Source organism: Chlamydotis macqueenii, chromosome 1, assembly GCF_036417535.1.
Source record: "Chlamydotis macqueenii isolate bChlMac1 chromosome 1, bChlMac1.mat, whole genome shotgun sequence".
NCBI lineage: Eukaryota > Metazoa > Chordata > Aves > Otidiformes > Otididae > Chlamydotis > Chlamydotis macqueenii.
This window is the reverse complement of record NC_141556.1, coordinates 71,612,864-71,630,218: the sequence shown is the minus strand read 5'-3', so window position 1 is coordinate 71,630,218 and position 17,355 is coordinate 71,612,864. Positions and strand designations below refer to the sequence as shown.

The window sequence follows — 17,355 nt, the reverse complement described above, 5'->3', positions numbered from 1 at the left end:
GGGGGGGGCGGGGTGTTTTTTTAAAAAAAAAAGTAGGAAAAATTTTGATGTGTAGCCTGCCAGCATAAGAGATGGAAAGCAGATTCCTCATTTCACTTCTGGATGTTCAATTTCTGATATATTGCACAGCATCTACCAATTTTTCATTCTTTATGTTTACGTATGGGTGTCAGACATTTAGGATAATATTTTTAAGATGCAGAGAAAGAAGACATTTAACCAAAATTACAAAGCTTAAGTGGCTTGATAATCTTAGTATAGACTTAACTGAAAAATCAGGTTGTTCTTCAAAATAGAGCCCAATTTGCACATCCTATTTTGGTTTATTAAGGCAAGCCATAATCTCTTAGCTATACCTATATATTTTTAAAAATATACATATTTGATATGTATCAATCTTCTACAAGTTAACAAAGTTAACAAAGTTATTCCCTTCAAAATGTATCTTGTCAGTCACATCAGAATAGCTATCTTTATGACATTTCCAGCATGTTCACAAATCATGATACTGTCACATACATGAAGATAACTGAAAACAAGGAGGAGTGAATGAGAAATCCTCCTGTTCTGTATCTTTCAGCAGAGAATTATTATAATTTAATAGCCATTTACTGTCTCAATTTCCCTTTATTATTAATAGCAGAAGCTATTTTAAGACATCGTCTTTGACTGAACTCCTCACACTAGAATATCCCCATTTGTTTCTTTATTAAAAATTAGGCATTTTTAGGCCAGCCTCATTTGTCTGTATTATCTGCTTTTCATGTCATTTGCTAATAGTCATTCAGCTTTTTAATACAGAAAACAATTGGCTTTGCCCTGAAGCATCCAGTTGCTAATTTAACCTGGAAAGGTGACAAAGTTACCATGCAGACCTAATGCATTTTCAATACTAGGAGTGCCATTCTGCCCAGAATGAGTGGGTGATCAGCATGTAGTCATCGAGAGAGAGCTATCCTGATGCCTATTGACAATTTCCTTGTAGCCACTTCCTTTATGCTACTCAGACTAATTGCAAGCTGTATGTTCCATTTATAATGACATGCAATTCAATAGTACTCAGAACAAAAGTTCGGATTTGAAAAGGTAGCTGTAAGTCAGGTACCAAGTAATTAATTTGTGTCAAAAGTATTTTTGGAATCAAAATTATAACAACAAAAAACTACCCTACAAAAACCTTCTCTACATCTCAGAGGTGGTATTTAATATGAAAGTATCTCATACGTATTTGCCACTGTGCAGAATTACACACTTCCATCCATTAAGATTAACATACTCTCTTTGAGCAGCTATAATGGAAACAGGATTTTTAATTGATGTGGTCTTGATGAGCTGTGGGAACAATGCTCTTTCGTGCACTTGGTTAGAAAATAACCCTTCCCTTTACTTTCTCACTTTCTTACCTGCAATGTTACTGAGGTTGGTGTATCAGTACTGCAGATGCCTGGGGAAATCATTGCTGTTGTAAGCATGCTGTACAATGTCATGCTAAGCAGCACAGTTCCATGAATGAGCCGTCTGCAATACACACAGCCAGAAACACTACAATTGTACTGGAGACAAGGCGAACAGGGTTTATCGAAGTTATATCAAAGAACATGGAACTGGAGAGCTTAAAAGACAAGCAAAAGGAGATAAAATCTTTTATCTTTATGTGGTTAGTACAAATCTGACCTACGTCAGTAGAGGTTGCATGCCGATGGCCTCACTGCTATAGTAGTATCCCTGCAGTTGTAGGGATCATGACATAAATCATGTTGCCAAGACATTCTAGGTTAGCTCTGCACATTACCACCGACTTCTTATGTGGCAGGGGTTGCCATTTAAGCTAGGTGTAAAAGAATAAAACCATATTTTATCTTAAGATTTAGTTTTGAAGGAAACTTCCTGATTCTGTGTGTAGATGGCAATGAGAAGGGAGCATGATATCAGAGTTTCCGAAGAGCTGAAACATAAGAAAAGAGCTGTACATAAGAAAACCAACATAATTTGGCAGGTCCACACAATGCAGTCTACAGAACTTGAATAAAATCAGAAAGTTCAGGTGTAAATTCTAATCATAGCCAATCCACTCGAATTAAGAATGCAGTACTCGAATAAAGGAAGGTATAGTATGCTGGACTTAGCCTTTAAATTGTCTACATCTTAATGGTTAGTGAGATCAGAAATTTGACTATGTTCAACATCTCTTCTTTACTGACAAATAATTTTTATTAAGATTGTTCCAAGCACTTCTCAGTCAAAACAACTGAGAGAATGAACTAGATTCTCTTTCTCCCATTGCAACAGAAACAGCCAGCCAGGCAGATGAGTTTTGAGTGCATAGCTTTTACCTGAGATGAACATGTTAGACGTACAAAAGAAGCCAGGAGGACTTTTTGATTCCAGCATGAATTTGCAACATTACTGTAAGAAAGTACCTTTTGAATGGCAAACTGAAATAAATTGTTGCTAAGTCATTTGAAGAAGAAATAAGAAACTCCTGCAAAGCCATTTTTATAATCACCACTCAGTGTATACCCAATTCAGGGCTAATTTTTCTTTTTCACTTTTCAAGCTATTCATGTCGTTACTGCAAACATTCTATTTTATTGTGAGAACACAGCTCAGGAGGATTAACGAAAAATGTATTTTCTGAAGTTTCTTTCGCAGATGCATGTGTATTTGCAGGGGAATGGAGGCAGAAAAAGAAGCTGTGATGTGAACAAGGTAGCACTCAGGGAAAAGCAGTTGTGTGATATGAAGTTTCACATTTAGGTTACTGATGTAAATGTGGAAATGATCAACGGTGGTTCGTAGTTGTTTTTCTGTGATGTGTACTCAGATGACATTTAATAAATGAGTCACATCTATTCAACCACTCCTTTGTTGACAGGGGTTTACATCATAATTTGAATTGGCACTTTTGTTAGAGGGGAGAAGAGTAGCTGAGAACTGAATGAGCACGAAGACTAAATTATCCTTTTGAGCTCTCATTACTGCTAATCACTTTCATATTGTGCTCTAAAAAATCCATACATTGGATTTTTTTTTTCCTGGGAAACCTGTATAGACAAATACAAGAAGTAGCACAGACCTCACAGGCACTATAGATGTATTTAATTGAGACATTTCCTGAGCTCATTATTTCAACTTATTTGCACCCAGCACAGATGTGGCTGAAGATTGTGCAGGAAGATAAGGAAGAACTGGCAGTTGGACTTCTCAGCATCCTCAACTGGACAAACAGCAAGTAAAGCAAATATCTTTGCTGAACTGAGAAGACTTCACATGAAAAGAGATGGCAGGACTGTGAGTAAAACTAAAGACATTGAGGCACTACAATAGTATGGAGATTATAACTCCTATGAAAAAATGAATTTATTTAAATACTAGACACATATCTATGCCTTGTATATACAGTAGCCTAATTTATACATTTACAAATATGTGAGCAATTTACGTTATCTCCCATCAGTAAGTCACGCTTTGGAATAAGGCTAATCTGTAAACAAAGGAGGTATTTTTAAAAAGATGTGAAGAGGCATTGACAACTGGCTAGAGCCCTCCCTAGCAATCTTTGAGGCACTGTATGTACTGCACAGCTAAGATTCTTCAGGACTGAGTCTGCTTTTGCACACACAAATGGAACAATAACAGGGGCCATGCAGGTGAATGAAACAGTGAAAACATGCATCATTATTTTCAGAAAAAGGCAAAGAAGCAGGAGAGTGTGCAGGATCCATTCAGAAAAGGAAGGACCTAGCATCATGAGCATGACAACCATAACCTTTACTGAACAGATAGATTCCTTTCTCTGCTACCTGATCCTGCTGATGAGCTTAGGCAAGTCACTCCCTGTTCTGCCTGCCATTTTCCCATCTGTGAGGGTAGTGATACTAACCTTTGTAAAGACTGTATAACGATCACAGCCATAGACAATGGCTTCCATCTAGCAACTTCAGCATTAAGCACATCAGGAGGTGAATAAACAAGTGCTGCTCTGTCCCTACTGCCATTTAATTTCTATATATGCTCATGCAATACCAGGGCAGATGGAAACCCCTGGAATTATATAGATTCCCAGCTCTTGTTTATTGTCTGAACTAAAATACACTTCCCATCTTATTACAGCAGAAGAGGATGCTACTAGAGGACACTGCTAGAGGAAAGCTCAAGTTACCCTAACTTAACAAAATCAATCTTGTATCCTGAAAGCATACGGGAGACTTCCCTCACCACACCCTGCAAGAGGAAATTTTTGTTGCTTGCTCTGTCTGATTTGGAAACACCAGTTCAAAATACATTTTGTTGTTACAGTCAGTGAAGTCAGAGCAATGGGCACTGTGGGGAAAAGAACAAGTGTTCTTTTACCCTAGGTCACTCAAAGATCGAGATTACTAAGTAATATCTGTGAAAAACTCAAAACTGGTAATTTTTTTTTCCATCTCTTTTTAACATAAACCACAACTAGCTTGAACAGAATTCCCATGTTTTTAATCAGAATAAGGAATAATGGGACAGAAATAAAAAAACTTTATTTTTAAAATATTTGACATTTATTTTCTTTTTCCAATGGACAGAAATGAGCTCAGTGACCAACTGGGACAAAGATTTGAGCAAGGATGTTTAATGACCCAGGTACATACCTCAGGGCTACTGGCTTCTTCAAACAGCTTATTTCTGTCCGTTGCCCATAAGTTAAATCCTGGACATGAGAATGTTAAGACTTTTTTAGAACTCAAATTCACCTAAATTTACTCTAAATAAAGTTTCCTTTCAGAAAGTGGTATTTTCCGCATTAGAAATGTTTTGTCAAGTTTTTTTGATCATATTTCTTAAATCTCTTTATATACATTTACGGAGTTTGTTAATGCAGAGATCCTAATACCATAATCTTTGCAATAATACAAGGTACACTTGACACGTTACCGTGACACTACAGGTACAAATATTTTCTTAGTATATACTTTCAGGTTCAGAAGTACTCTATTGAAACAAGTCTTGAAGTTTACTTGCATTCCAGCAGTGAGCGGAGTGAAGTTGTGTTCACTGCTTAGCTTATTAATGTCTTCGCACAAAATTGGTGAGTCAAATAAAAACTTTTACATAAAAACTTTTGTGGAGCAGGAAATGGCCTTTCGAAGTCTGCTGTTGCTTCTCAATTACTTCAACTAACTGATTGCATTACCTATGAAGAACCACCTGACAGTTTTAATCCTGCTACTTTCTAAGTAGGTAACCATGAGAGATACTTTACCAAAAAATATTCATGATCTTCCAAAGAAAAAGAAAAGCAAGCAGGGAGAATGTTCAGATATTTTCAAGTTTCACATTTCAGAAGGCATTTCAGGTTTATCCTTACTTTTAAACAAGTCTATCAATTGAAATCCTAGAATCATAGAATGGTTAGGGTTGGAAGTGACCTTCAAAGGTCATCTAGTTCAACCCCCCTGCAAGGAGCAGGGATCATGATGAATCAATAATTCTGCAGAATTGTGGTTGGCTAAAAGAGGAAAAAACATTCAGGCTTCTTTGTGTTAGTAATTACTGTAATTGTAAATGACACAATTATTAGATTAGGGGGTGTTGAACATGCTATTTCTAAATCACTCCTCCTCAACAACTCAATTTTTATTTCTGCTTTGAAGGGTCATTTCAGCAATGATCTCTACAATTATATAGCAGATGAAGAGGAAGTAGCCCTCTATGTCTTTCCTTGTGCGGACTGTGTGTACCATGAAAGATTGGAGACATTCTTCAGCAAAATTTTTGAAACCGAGTGACTTGAAGATCTACCTAATGAAAATCAACATGCTTGCTCTGACAGCATACATTAAAATATATACATCACAGGGAGCTGAGGGCTTTCAGATCTTCCAAAAATTGTTCCTTCAGGACTTGAATGCTGAAAAGTAAGAAACCTCTAGAACAACACAGGTCCTCTAGAATAGGATTCTCACATGTCCTATTCACCTCCAAAGGTGCCTAAGTGTCCCCCAATTAAGTTATCATGCCTAATACTCTGCTTCTGAATGTACTCAGCACACACCAACTTGCTGAGGATAAGGACATCTTAACACTTCATCTCAAGTTAGATCCTCAGCCAAGATATTTCCTCTATCTCAGTCTAAGCACTAGGATGGTGGAAATATTCAAAATAAACATAATGCATGTTTTGTTCAAAAAGACAAACACAATGGAAGAGTGAGCAATGTGCTCTTCTTCAAACTATGAAAGAAAAGTAATTGAATAAAATGCTCCAGTAATCCTTGGAGCAGAGATTTGATTCATGTTTCTTTCCTTCCTTCAAGCTAAGTGCTCTAATCACTAAGTCACAGAAGAACACTCTCTTTTTTCTGAACAGAGTAATCTTTTCTTCTGAAAAGATGGAAAAAGTCTCTAGCCCAGTCCAGCCTATCTTCTAGTGTTTTAAGCCTCTCAGATGAAAAGTTCAATGGAACCCAAGGTCTTTCAAACATAGTAAATTCATACATGTAATCAGATATTTTTTTTGTTTTACTTGATTTTAAACTGTGATTGCCACCATATGGAGGAGTAGATGGAGATGTCTTCAGATGAGGGAAAACCTATAGCTTAGAGATGCGTGCTAATGTAGAAACTTGTAGGGCTTGAACGTATTCATCTATTGCCCAGAAGGCATGCAGAAGTATGCAGTCTAAATAAAAAATAAGCATCATTGTAAAGGCTCAATTTAAATTCAGATGTCTCAGTGCCTCTAAAATCTATTTAGAGCATTGCAGAAAAGTTACCTTAGACCTCTGTTTATGCTTCACTGCAGAGACACTCAAGGCTATGAGCATCTTTAAACGGCAGTTACATTGTGTGCTGTTTAGAAAGAAGAGGTTAAAAAGAGGAGAAATCTTCTAAAATGGTGTGCAGAAGGAAAGGTGCTCATTGTGGTCCTCACTAATTGCCCCACTCTGAGCAGAATGAATGAGTGCGAGAACCGAATGCAGACTGAAAAAAAAAAAAACAAACAAAAACAAAAAAAAACAAACAGCCCAACCATTGTGAACAAAAGGCTAAACTGAGGAGAATTTTGCAAACCTACAGGAAACGGTACAGCAAGGTCTTTCAATGGGCCTATGGAACTTTACTGTAAGTGTTAAACAGTTACATAAGCCAAGTTCAAAAACAATGTATTGGAAAGAAAGAGAAGCTTTTGGATAGGGCTCTTACTGGCACATCAAGAGCAGTTTACTGTAAGTGACTGTCTCAGTCTTATTTACAGCAAGGTCCTGAAATGAGTATTTCTGTCTTTTTATATTTCTCCCAAGCTGAGTGCAATACTATTCAAGAATGGTCTTTTCTTAAGCTGTCATATAAAGCTGAACTTACTCCTTTGGATACAATGGGGAGCACGTCCAAGCAAGCAGTTCTGTATTTTTAGAGGCACTGTTTACTCCAAGTAGTTTTATTGTCAGCATAGTTTCCCTTGGAAGAGCCTTTATTCGTAGAGGAAAGTTGATTCTAAAAGAAAATCAGAAAAGAGAAAAATAAAAGTTTAAAAAAATTGAGCATCATTACCATAAGTGAGCTCTTTCTGCATTTGTCTAGATGCCTTAACACGTTTATCAAGCTATAAATTATGAGTTGTACTCTGAAGGAAAATGCAACTGACAGATCCCTTCAACACTTTGACGAGTATCGCCAACCATTAACTTGGGTCATAGCATTTGAGAAGAGTCATATAAAAACTCATTCACTTCAGCAGTAACCACTAGAGCTGACAAAGACAGGAGAAGCTTATTTAAACTTTTGCTTTAGAATTACCTTATCAATGAAGGGCTATTTCAGAACAAGTAGCCCTTAGAGGTAAAGTGTAAAACAGTAGTTATTTGCTGTCTTGTGTCTTCAGAAGAAAACACAATTTAAGAACCTAAGAGTTGATTGTGAGTAGAGTATTATAATCATTCTCTGGTTCAGATGTGCTTTGGTGGTATGGTATTTCCCAATCACAATTTAAAGGCATATTTTACCTTAACAGTAATGAGTGATTCACATTTTTTTAGTGAGAAAATTCAGATCTATCAATATTCATCTCAACTGTTTATTGACCATTAGCAAACTTGGTTGGTCATTCAATTTTTTTTATATAGATTATATGAATTGATTTAAAATCATAACTTAAAACAATTCTAATAAATAAGATACTTTCATGTTGTATGAAAAAATCATGCATGTAACTATCCAGACATGTACAAGGTTATATTGTCTTTTTCCTGAAGAGAACTTTATTGTGAACGGTGGTGCATTTCTAGCTTTTTCCATGTTTATTCATTGCAAACTTAAATTTCTCAAGTGGAAAATGAAATTAATTACATTTTCTGTATAAACAAAATCAATATAAGGAGCTAAAAGAATTATTCCACATTGACAACATAAGCATTAAGAAAACAAAAGATCTGCATAAACTTGAGATTAAGAAAACAAATTTGAAGATAAACTTAAATAACATAGATTCTATTTAGCTTTCAGATATTCAACCTAGACTGGCAGAACAACGCAATTCTCATAATTTTTAAAAAGGTATAGTCATACTTAAGCAGGAAGCAAATGTAGAAATCAATATTTTAAAAGTATAGTAGCCTGAAAAACATAAGGATTATAGGTAGCACAAATAAGACAAGGTAACAGTACAAGGTAAGATTATGCTCGTACTTCCAAATTTGCTGTCGTGGTTTTGTTTAGTAGGGGGGGGCCTAAGGTGGTAGCTTCTGTAGGAAACTGCTAGAAGTCGCTCCCCTTTGTTCAGGGGACTTGGCCAGGCCTAGGGCGGACCCACTGCTGGCCAAGGCCAAGCCGATTGGTAGCAGAATGTCTTGTGATAACGCCTCTGCGATAACGTATTTAAGAATGGGAAAACAGAAAAAAAAAAGAGAGAGAAGAGAAGATGTGAAGAAGCTGAGTAGGAGCAGAGGCGCAGAGGGGGAGGCGCAGGCCTCATGGGCCTTGCAGGCCTCACCCTCTGGCCTCTCGCCAGGCAGCCAACTGGGCCTGACTCGGTCCAGCCCGCCTGCAAGATCAAAAAGATCCTGAGAGACATCTACCAGCCTGTTGTGAGGAACGGCTGCAGACGCCAAGGTCAGTTCAGAAGGAGGGGGAGGAGTAATGCGGCTCCTGGCCAAGATTCCCCTGCAGCCTGTGGTGACAACCATGGTGGAGCAGGTTGTCCCCCTGCAGCCCATGGAGGTCCACAGAGGGGCAGAGATCCACTTGGAGCCCGTGAAGGACCCCGTACCAGGGGAGGTGGAGGCCTGAAGGCAGCTGTGGCCTGTGGAGGGCCCGCTGGGACAGGTGTCCTAGAGGGACTGCACACCGTGGAAGAGATGACCCACACCGGAGCAGTTCCACAAAGGACTGTGGCCCATGGGAGGGACCCCACGATGGAGCAGGGGAGGAATGTGAGGAGTTCTTCCCCCGACCATGAAGCAGCGGCGTAAAACAACGTATGATATGATGAACTGACTGCAACCCCCATTCCCTCTTCCCCCTCTGTACCGCTCGGGGGGGAGGAGGGGGAAGGTAGTAGAGGTAATGTTGAGCTTGGGAAGAGGGAGGGGTGGATGGAGGTTATCTTGTTCTCTGTCTCATTATCCTGCTATTTGTAGTAATAAATGAATAGTTTTCCCCAAGTCGAGTCTGTTTTGCCCGTGACGGTAACTTTAAGGATTTCTCCCTGTCCTTATCTCAAACCTTGAGCCGTTTTTCCTTATATTTTCTCTCCCTATTCTCTCGGAGTGTGGGGGGAGTGAGAGAGAGACTGCGTAGTCTGGTCCTGATCAGGGCTGAACTACGACATTTGCCAAAATTCTATTGGCTTCAGGAAAGTTTCCCTGAATACACTGAAATAAAGTAGACAGTTTTCAGCTGAAATTCTGAAGTATTCCAGATTAGCATTACTGTCAAAATTTCAGATGATCAGTCCTAAACATTTGGAAATTATTCAAATCTGCATACCTCTCTTTGAATAACAAAGCAAGACAGCAATTTCCTTCTCAGAAGCAATTCTCAACTGTCTTCCCACCTGTCCCTATTTATAGCTTTCAGCTCTGCTTTTCCTGTCTCATACCCTCTTTCTCACCCATAATTAGTTAGAAAAAATTACTGGGAAACTGAACTGTTTTACATGCTTGTTCTTATTCACTTACAGGCCAACAACTCTGCCCATGTTACATAAACCTGGATGAAGAGTTACACTTAACTTTAAAACATTGTTAATGTTGTGAAGAGACAAAAATAAAAAGTTGAGACATGCATTTTCTAACACAGACAATTGTTAACACTCCTTGTGAACTTGGAGTAATGAAAAAACTCACAATATCCTCACTGCAGAAAACAAACGCTTGCCAGAGGTTCCCTAGGACACAATATATAGACTAGCAGATGTACACCAGTAGGAAAAGAATCTGGAAATTTTTACAAGAGTTAGATATCCCAAGAGTAAAAGTGTGGGCCAAAGAGGAGCAAAGTTTCCCTCCCAGAGACACGGGATACACAGAGAAAGAGAATATCTGTACAGCTTTTAAAAAATTTGATTAATGCATGTCTGAGCTTACCCAGTTGGCATTATCCTTTCTGACTGCATAAGGCTGAGTTAAGTGGATGACTAAGAAGAAGAAAGAGGAAATGGAACAATGGCTAGAAATAAGATGCCCTGTGGGTGAACAATTTCAACAGTAGTTGAGAAGAACAGAGAAGCAACTCACTGAGAAGGTGCTATTCACAGATGTTAGACAAAGTTATACAGCTGTTTTCAAAGGCCAAAGGCCCAATATCATAAGAGCACTCAACACGGAAGAGCTCTGGGGCAACTCGAGCTTTGCCCTGAGAGAGTATAAACAAAATAGACAACCCAAACAAAACACGGAGAAGAGGAAAACCCAATGCCAAGAAAGCACGTGAGGTGATGAACAGTAGGCTTAATGTTAATTCCATATTTCATGTCTGTAAGTTTAACATAAATTATGGAGGATGGAAAAAGAAGACATAATGGAAGAAATACATTAAGAGCAACCAGCTAAGACAAAAGAAAAAATATAATTAAGAGGTTTCAGTCACTGAAAAATGAAACTGATGAGAAAATAAGGGGGTAACTGCTGGACTTTACACATTATGTGCGAGACAGGATCAGCCTGTTCGAACTCTGCAATTAGGTGGTAATCATGAATTTCAAAGATAACACACGAGTTCTAAAGCAAGAAGTATAGTTTAAAAATGACAAAGAAGAAACACTAAACAAGGCAGCCTCCTTGGGTATCAAATGATTCCCATCTTTTCTGAGAACATTCTGTGAAAGACTAGATATGATAAAAGACTTCAACAGAAGCTCATGTTTAAACACAAAAACCTATCAAGTTAAAACACTTGAAAAAACAAAGTAAATACATTAAAAATTGGCAAATAAAGCAAGTCTTGTCTTCAGTAGAAACTCTCTTCCTAGACTCCTAATCATCAAATCACTACTCTTCACTTTTTTTCACTTGAGTCAATCCTGATCTAAAATCAGGACTAATTTTGAATTAGTTAATTTTACTTTTCAGCCTGATTGATCTCTAACTGTATAGAGAATACTTGACTTCCTAATGTAACAGAAGCTCCTCCTGGTGATATTTTACCACATACATTTTCTAATGGCTGTGATCAACTTAAAGTAGCATATGGGTTAGAACAAAAGTAGCGCTTTGTAACTCAAGGCAAGAAACTTTACAAAAAAAAAAATAGTCTTTTCTGTAAACCTTTTATGCAAACATATTCACTTCTGTTTCACAAAGCTGATGTTAGAGACAAAAGCTAACTACGAGTGAACACAGCTTGGTTACAGTTTTGAGTGATCCAGACTTTCTACAATAGGAAATGGTGCCACTTGATGACATGAAAAAACAATTGCAGTAATACTTACTTCATTAAAATACTCTATTTTTTAACCAATGCCAGCTTGAATTCTTGCAAAGAGTACTAATTAGTGTTTATATACATGTATCTGTTGTAGGAAAGCCAAACCAGCCTGTTCCTGAGTATGTTTTAAATTATGTCAGTTAGGCATATAGCACCTTCAGTGACAATATGGCACCACCTCTGCTGTTCCTTCTTGCTGTGTATTTCAAAATATTCTGAATATACTTATCATTCTTTCAAGTTTCCTGTTGTTTGTTTATTCTTTCTTAGAGGGTTATCAGCACAAATAGCAAAAATCAGATTTTCTTGTTATAGAACTGTGACAAGTATTTAATATTTAAAATACATTTAAAACAACAGAGTAGAATCTGCCCTGCCAACCCAGGAACATTTTAGTGACTCAAAGAAAGGGAGGGAAAGCTCTAGTTGTAAGACTGGTTAGCTGATTTAAAATACTCATCTGATATTTGCATTTTGACTCAAAAATAATAATATCTGTTCACAAAATCCTTTACTTGATATAAGCCAAAACATACAAAAATAATGACACATCTGGCTACCTAGACTCCCAGCATGTGCTTCCGGAGCTCAGGTCATTAGGTCCAAGACCCCCCCCCCCCCCCCCCTATTTTTGAGACTTAAACAAATCTAGGCCAGTCTGTTTGAGGTGGAAAATATGTGACTACCTTTGATGGTGGAGGGAAATATTGAAAAGGCTGCCAGAAAGATACTAATTTTTGAGTTTGTACTTTGAATCAAATCTTGAAAATTATTTTTTGAAACTAAAGCATGAATAAAAAGTAAAAAAAATGTTCTTACAAACTAATACTATTAGTTTCATAAAACTCTAGAACTCATGCTAAGAGCCTAGAAAATAATTTGGCCTGCATACCTAACTGCTTCCTTTTCCAAGAAGCTTTTTGATGGAATTGCAGACATTTAATTCTGATTTTGCAGAGTGAGAGGTTTAAACAAAAACTTTGAAGCTTTAGTCTGATTTCCTTACATTTTCATGGAAATGGAAGAAGAGTAGAGTTTCTTTTCCAGTCATGGCTAAAGGATTTATTTCTATTCTATCTTCTTATAGTTTGTTTTAGAAAAAGGTTATATAAGATGTATTCTAGAAAGGCATCAGTCACTTTTTAGATGCCAAAAATGCTGATAAGCAATATAATCCTTTCCCTACACTTCTATTATATCTGCCCATATGTCCCATAAGATAGTACTTGACCAAAACTTGGACAAAGCGAAAAATCCTACAGAGCAGATAGGAATCATCCTCTCTTTTTTTTTTTTTTTCAAACACAAGGATATTAGTTACTTTCCAATCATACAAAAGACTGAAGGTTCAACACGCAAACTCTACGGACTCAACTGAGGCACTAAAGCAGACGTTAGGCCCTGAAAGACCTAATTATAAGAAATGCACCCATTTTGTTTCTTAACCATAGGGCAGACATACTAAGCTCCCTAGGAGTGTTGTGCAAGAAGGCTACACAAAATCTCCATTAAGATAAATGTGTAACAAGTTTGACATAAGAAGGTCGTCTTGCATTTGACCAGCTTCAGACTGTTGTGTGTCTTGGATAAAGGCAAACAGAAGTTATGAATTACACTCTGTCTTCAATTATAATTTAAAAAACCCCTTTAAAGTGACTTGTAGCCTTTGTCCAGTTATAGTACAATCAAGCTGCTTTCAGATTTAGAATACAGTAAACAGGGATGTAAAATACCAAAAATTTCAAAGATTGTAAAGATAAACATGTCATGGTCAGGAAGCTAGAAAAGTACATTACTACCCCTGAATCTTAAAAAATTGCACGCTACTACTCTCTCATCTATTGCAAATATGCTTTTTGTCATCCCATTGCCTTACCTGAATGTTTTTTTAGTATATGCTTTGCTTTTCAATGGAATTATTTTCCTCAAAACAGACAGGCAGGTGATAGGCAGTTGGTAGCCTTTACTCTAAAATTCCAGTCTCAAACTAAGGTCCTAATTTTAAAACTGCAGATCCTTCTTACAAAAAAAAAAAAAAAAAAAAAAAGACCACAACAGCCTTGTTCCTTCTAAAAAAGGAACCCTTAAAGAAACATTACAATAGGTTCTCAAGTTGGATTGCATACATACTAGAGGTGGATCCAAAGGGCAGAAGTCCTCAAAAGAGAACAGAAATACAGCCTTTGGTTGCATTTCCTTTTGGTTGCAGTATTCCTCCAGTCCTATTTCTCTTCCTCTGGTTATCCCACTCCTTTTTTACTCCCATCTCCCAAAGTTTCTCTGAATTCTGTGGAGTTTAATTTGGTCAGAAGACGATGGATAATGTGGGTCTTTTTTTTGGAAATGAATATTCAGCGCGTAAAATCTGTCAGACAAACATATATCAAGCAAACTTACCTCTCATTCCAGTCAGCCAGGAAAAAGAATGATCTTTTAACTGGTATATTTTTGCAAATCTTCACTTGACATATTGTCTTCCCAGCATAAGTTAGTGAACAGGAAAAAGAAAAAACTTTGTAGCTACAAAGGAGAGGGGGAGGAAAAAAAAAAATAAATGCCAATGTACCACATCCAGCACAGTATTCTAACCATTCAGAAACTTGTGAAGATCCATCCTTACATGCAAAAAGAATTAAAATAATGAATCTCATATTCATGTAGTGAAGTGGTTTATTTGGTGTTGTTCTTTTTTTTTTAATGTTTGGCATTCCAAAAAAGTACTTAAAACACCTAGATTCTGTTCCATGTTTTTTTTATTAAGACTAACTTTTTTTTTTTTTTCATTATTGCAGTCAAGGGAAGTTTGGACACAAGATTTGAAGTGTTACAACTTGATTGTCATACAACTTCAGTCAACAGTAAATCTATTTCTACTCACTTTTCCCAATTTGTAAAAAACAGGTTAGTACTTAAGGGAATCTATACATTCATTAAGGCAGAAGCATTAAAGCCCTGTGTGTTGGCATTCAGATACTTAACTGACTAGCTTCATAGTGTAATTTGGGTCTGGGGCTATCTGTTGGTTTCATATTCTTCTTACTGAAATCTTATAAAATTTTACTAAAAATAGAGGAATAGCATATAACCAACTAATGTTCTTAATTGGTCTTGCAACTTCCAGATCTTCCTGCCACTCTGAGCTTTAGATCACATTCTATACAAGAATGATGAACATGGGAAACAGAGTCAAATCTGAACAGCAAATTTGAAGCATTTCCAGACTGAAGGTGCCTGGGTTTGCCTTATTTACAATTATGATGGTTGATGTCTTTCAGAAAATGATAATAAATGTTATAATTATTGTAGCATATATGGTTTTTATCCCCTCTGTATTTCCTTTTTTTTTTGTTTATTTTTAATACAAAGAAAAGGATCTGGAATCTGTAGTACTTATGAGGTGTTGATGTAGAGAAAGGAAAAAAATACCTTACAAGACTAAGACATGCTTCTGCTCTTAATTATGACTTCTTTACTCTAGAGTCTAAACATTACAGGAAATAATAGGCTTTAACACAATCAAATGATTAAGCATTTCTGTTTGAACAGAAGTATTGATAGACAATATTCAGATATAACCCTGATTTATACACCATAAGAACCTAATCCTGGGAAGATTAAGGTTTACACAATGCTTCAGTTTGACTGAAGTCAGAAAGATTGTTCAGAGTGCATGCACTTCAACCTATATTGAGCCTTTGTAGAGCATTTAGCCTAGGTAGCCTTCCTGTAGAAACAAATGCAGCCACTAGCAGAAAATAAGGCACATTTGCTTGGGATTTGAATTAGATAAAACAACAAATGGATAAAAGATAGAAGAGGGAATGACAATATAGTTAAGAAAGAAGGCAATCAGTTTTGCAACATTATTCTGCAATTCATAATGTCTGTACCTATCTTTTTAACGAGGACAGTAAGAATGGCATAAGAAATTGAGAGCATAAATACAAAAATTGACAAAAAGCTGATACAGAAAAGTGAACTTGAGATGGATTTGGCAGGACACTAACACAATTCTGTAAAATGTAAGACAATTCATTCTCCCTTATCCCAAATGAGTAAAAGAAAATTTATCACATTTATCACATACTGGTATGTATAGGAAAAAAAACAATGTGAGACAGACAGTGAGAGATGTAAAAATTCTAACATTTATAATACATATACTATAGATATGCAGACATATATATTAAAATATGTGCTATAAACAGCAGTAAGATCATAAAATATGACCTTAGGGAAAGGGAAAACAAGAGTCATGATGTAGCCAGCATGAATTAATGCAGTGCAGAAATAAGAATGAGGAGTATGCATATGAATTAAGTTAGTAAAAGTACTCAAGGAAAGTAGATGTCAGAGTGGCAGTCCATGTTAAGAAGTCCATGCTAGCTGTTAATACCACAAAGATTGGAAAGGGACATTAAGGAGGAAGAGAGATTCTTATTTTCACACGGATGAAAGTCATTCAAGTCATCAGTGGCCTTCGGGCCATATATAATTTCACATTTTTCTGGTAAAACATAAAATGCAGCAGGAATGGTATAACCATCTGCAAAATCAAGATAGTGATTATAGTTCTGTATTTATTACCTTAACTAATGCAAATTCTCTCAGACTTTTATTAAATTACTAATTACAGCTAATGCTGTATAGTACACTCTCTTTCTCACAGTCTAATGCAAATGATCCCATTGTTTTTTAATCAGTCATTTGGAATTTAAGGTAAAGTGTGAGCAAGGGGAAAATATTAATAAAGAGTTGGAGAACAGCGTTTTGACTGATAAAAATAATACTACCAAACTGTAGCCATCTGTCCTCTTTTGATCACACTGGAGTGGTAAGAGGAGAACACCAGTTTTTAGGAAAAGGAGCTATTTGAAGAGGCAACAAATTTGACCAAATAAACAATGCAGAAGAGAATGCTTCAATCAGCTTTTTATTGAAGTTGCCTCCCTCTTTTCCTTCCTGTGCTATGCTGATACACCAGGTATATACTTGGACCTATAAACTATACTTACTTTAATCACCATCTATAAAAAGGACTGTCAACGCACATGCTTAGCCAAGTAATGTGGTCTGAATACATCAAGAGCAAAAGTTGCTGATAAAGCTTCATCCAGATTGGGTTTAAGCCAAAGTACCCCTCTGTTCAACTTGGTAAGCTGGCCTTCAACCCTTCCAGTTGCACTATTCCAGTTACTTATACTGCAGAGGCCACACAAATTCCCAGTCCAAACTCTCTCAGCATGCTGCACACACTCTTTCCTCCTGCTGAGCAAGTCGGTCACAGAGGCATTTGTACACATACCTGTCAAGGCCAGTGCTCTGATGCTGCTTTTATTACCATCCTTCCACACTGGTCAAGGGCAACCATCTAGGCCACCTGCTCAATTCTTCATCTATGGGGTCTGGAAGTCTCCTAGTCAATCAAGCTTAAGTAAATGCACTTTAAGCTAG

General features: G+C 37.0%; 1 protein-coding gene across 1 annotated transcript in view; it reads right to left on the bottom strand.

Annotated features, from left to right (window-relative positions):
* PIK3C2G (phosphatidylinositol-4-phosphate 3-kinase catalytic subunit type 2 gamma) overlaps positions 1-17,355 on the bottom strand; it is a 209,460-nt gene that overhangs the window by 134,076 nt on the left and 58,029 nt on the right. The window contains exons 11-13 of the mRNA XM_086771817.1: positions 14,299-14,421; positions 7,342-7,473; positions 1,404-1,518 (exon numbers count right to left, since the gene is read on the bottom strand). Coding sequence (XP_086627943.1) covers positions 1,404-1,518; positions 7,342-7,473; positions 14,299-14,421 — 370 coding nt within the window. The remainder of the gene's footprint in view (positions 1-1,403; positions 1,519-7,341; positions 7,474-14,298; positions 14,422-17,355) is intronic.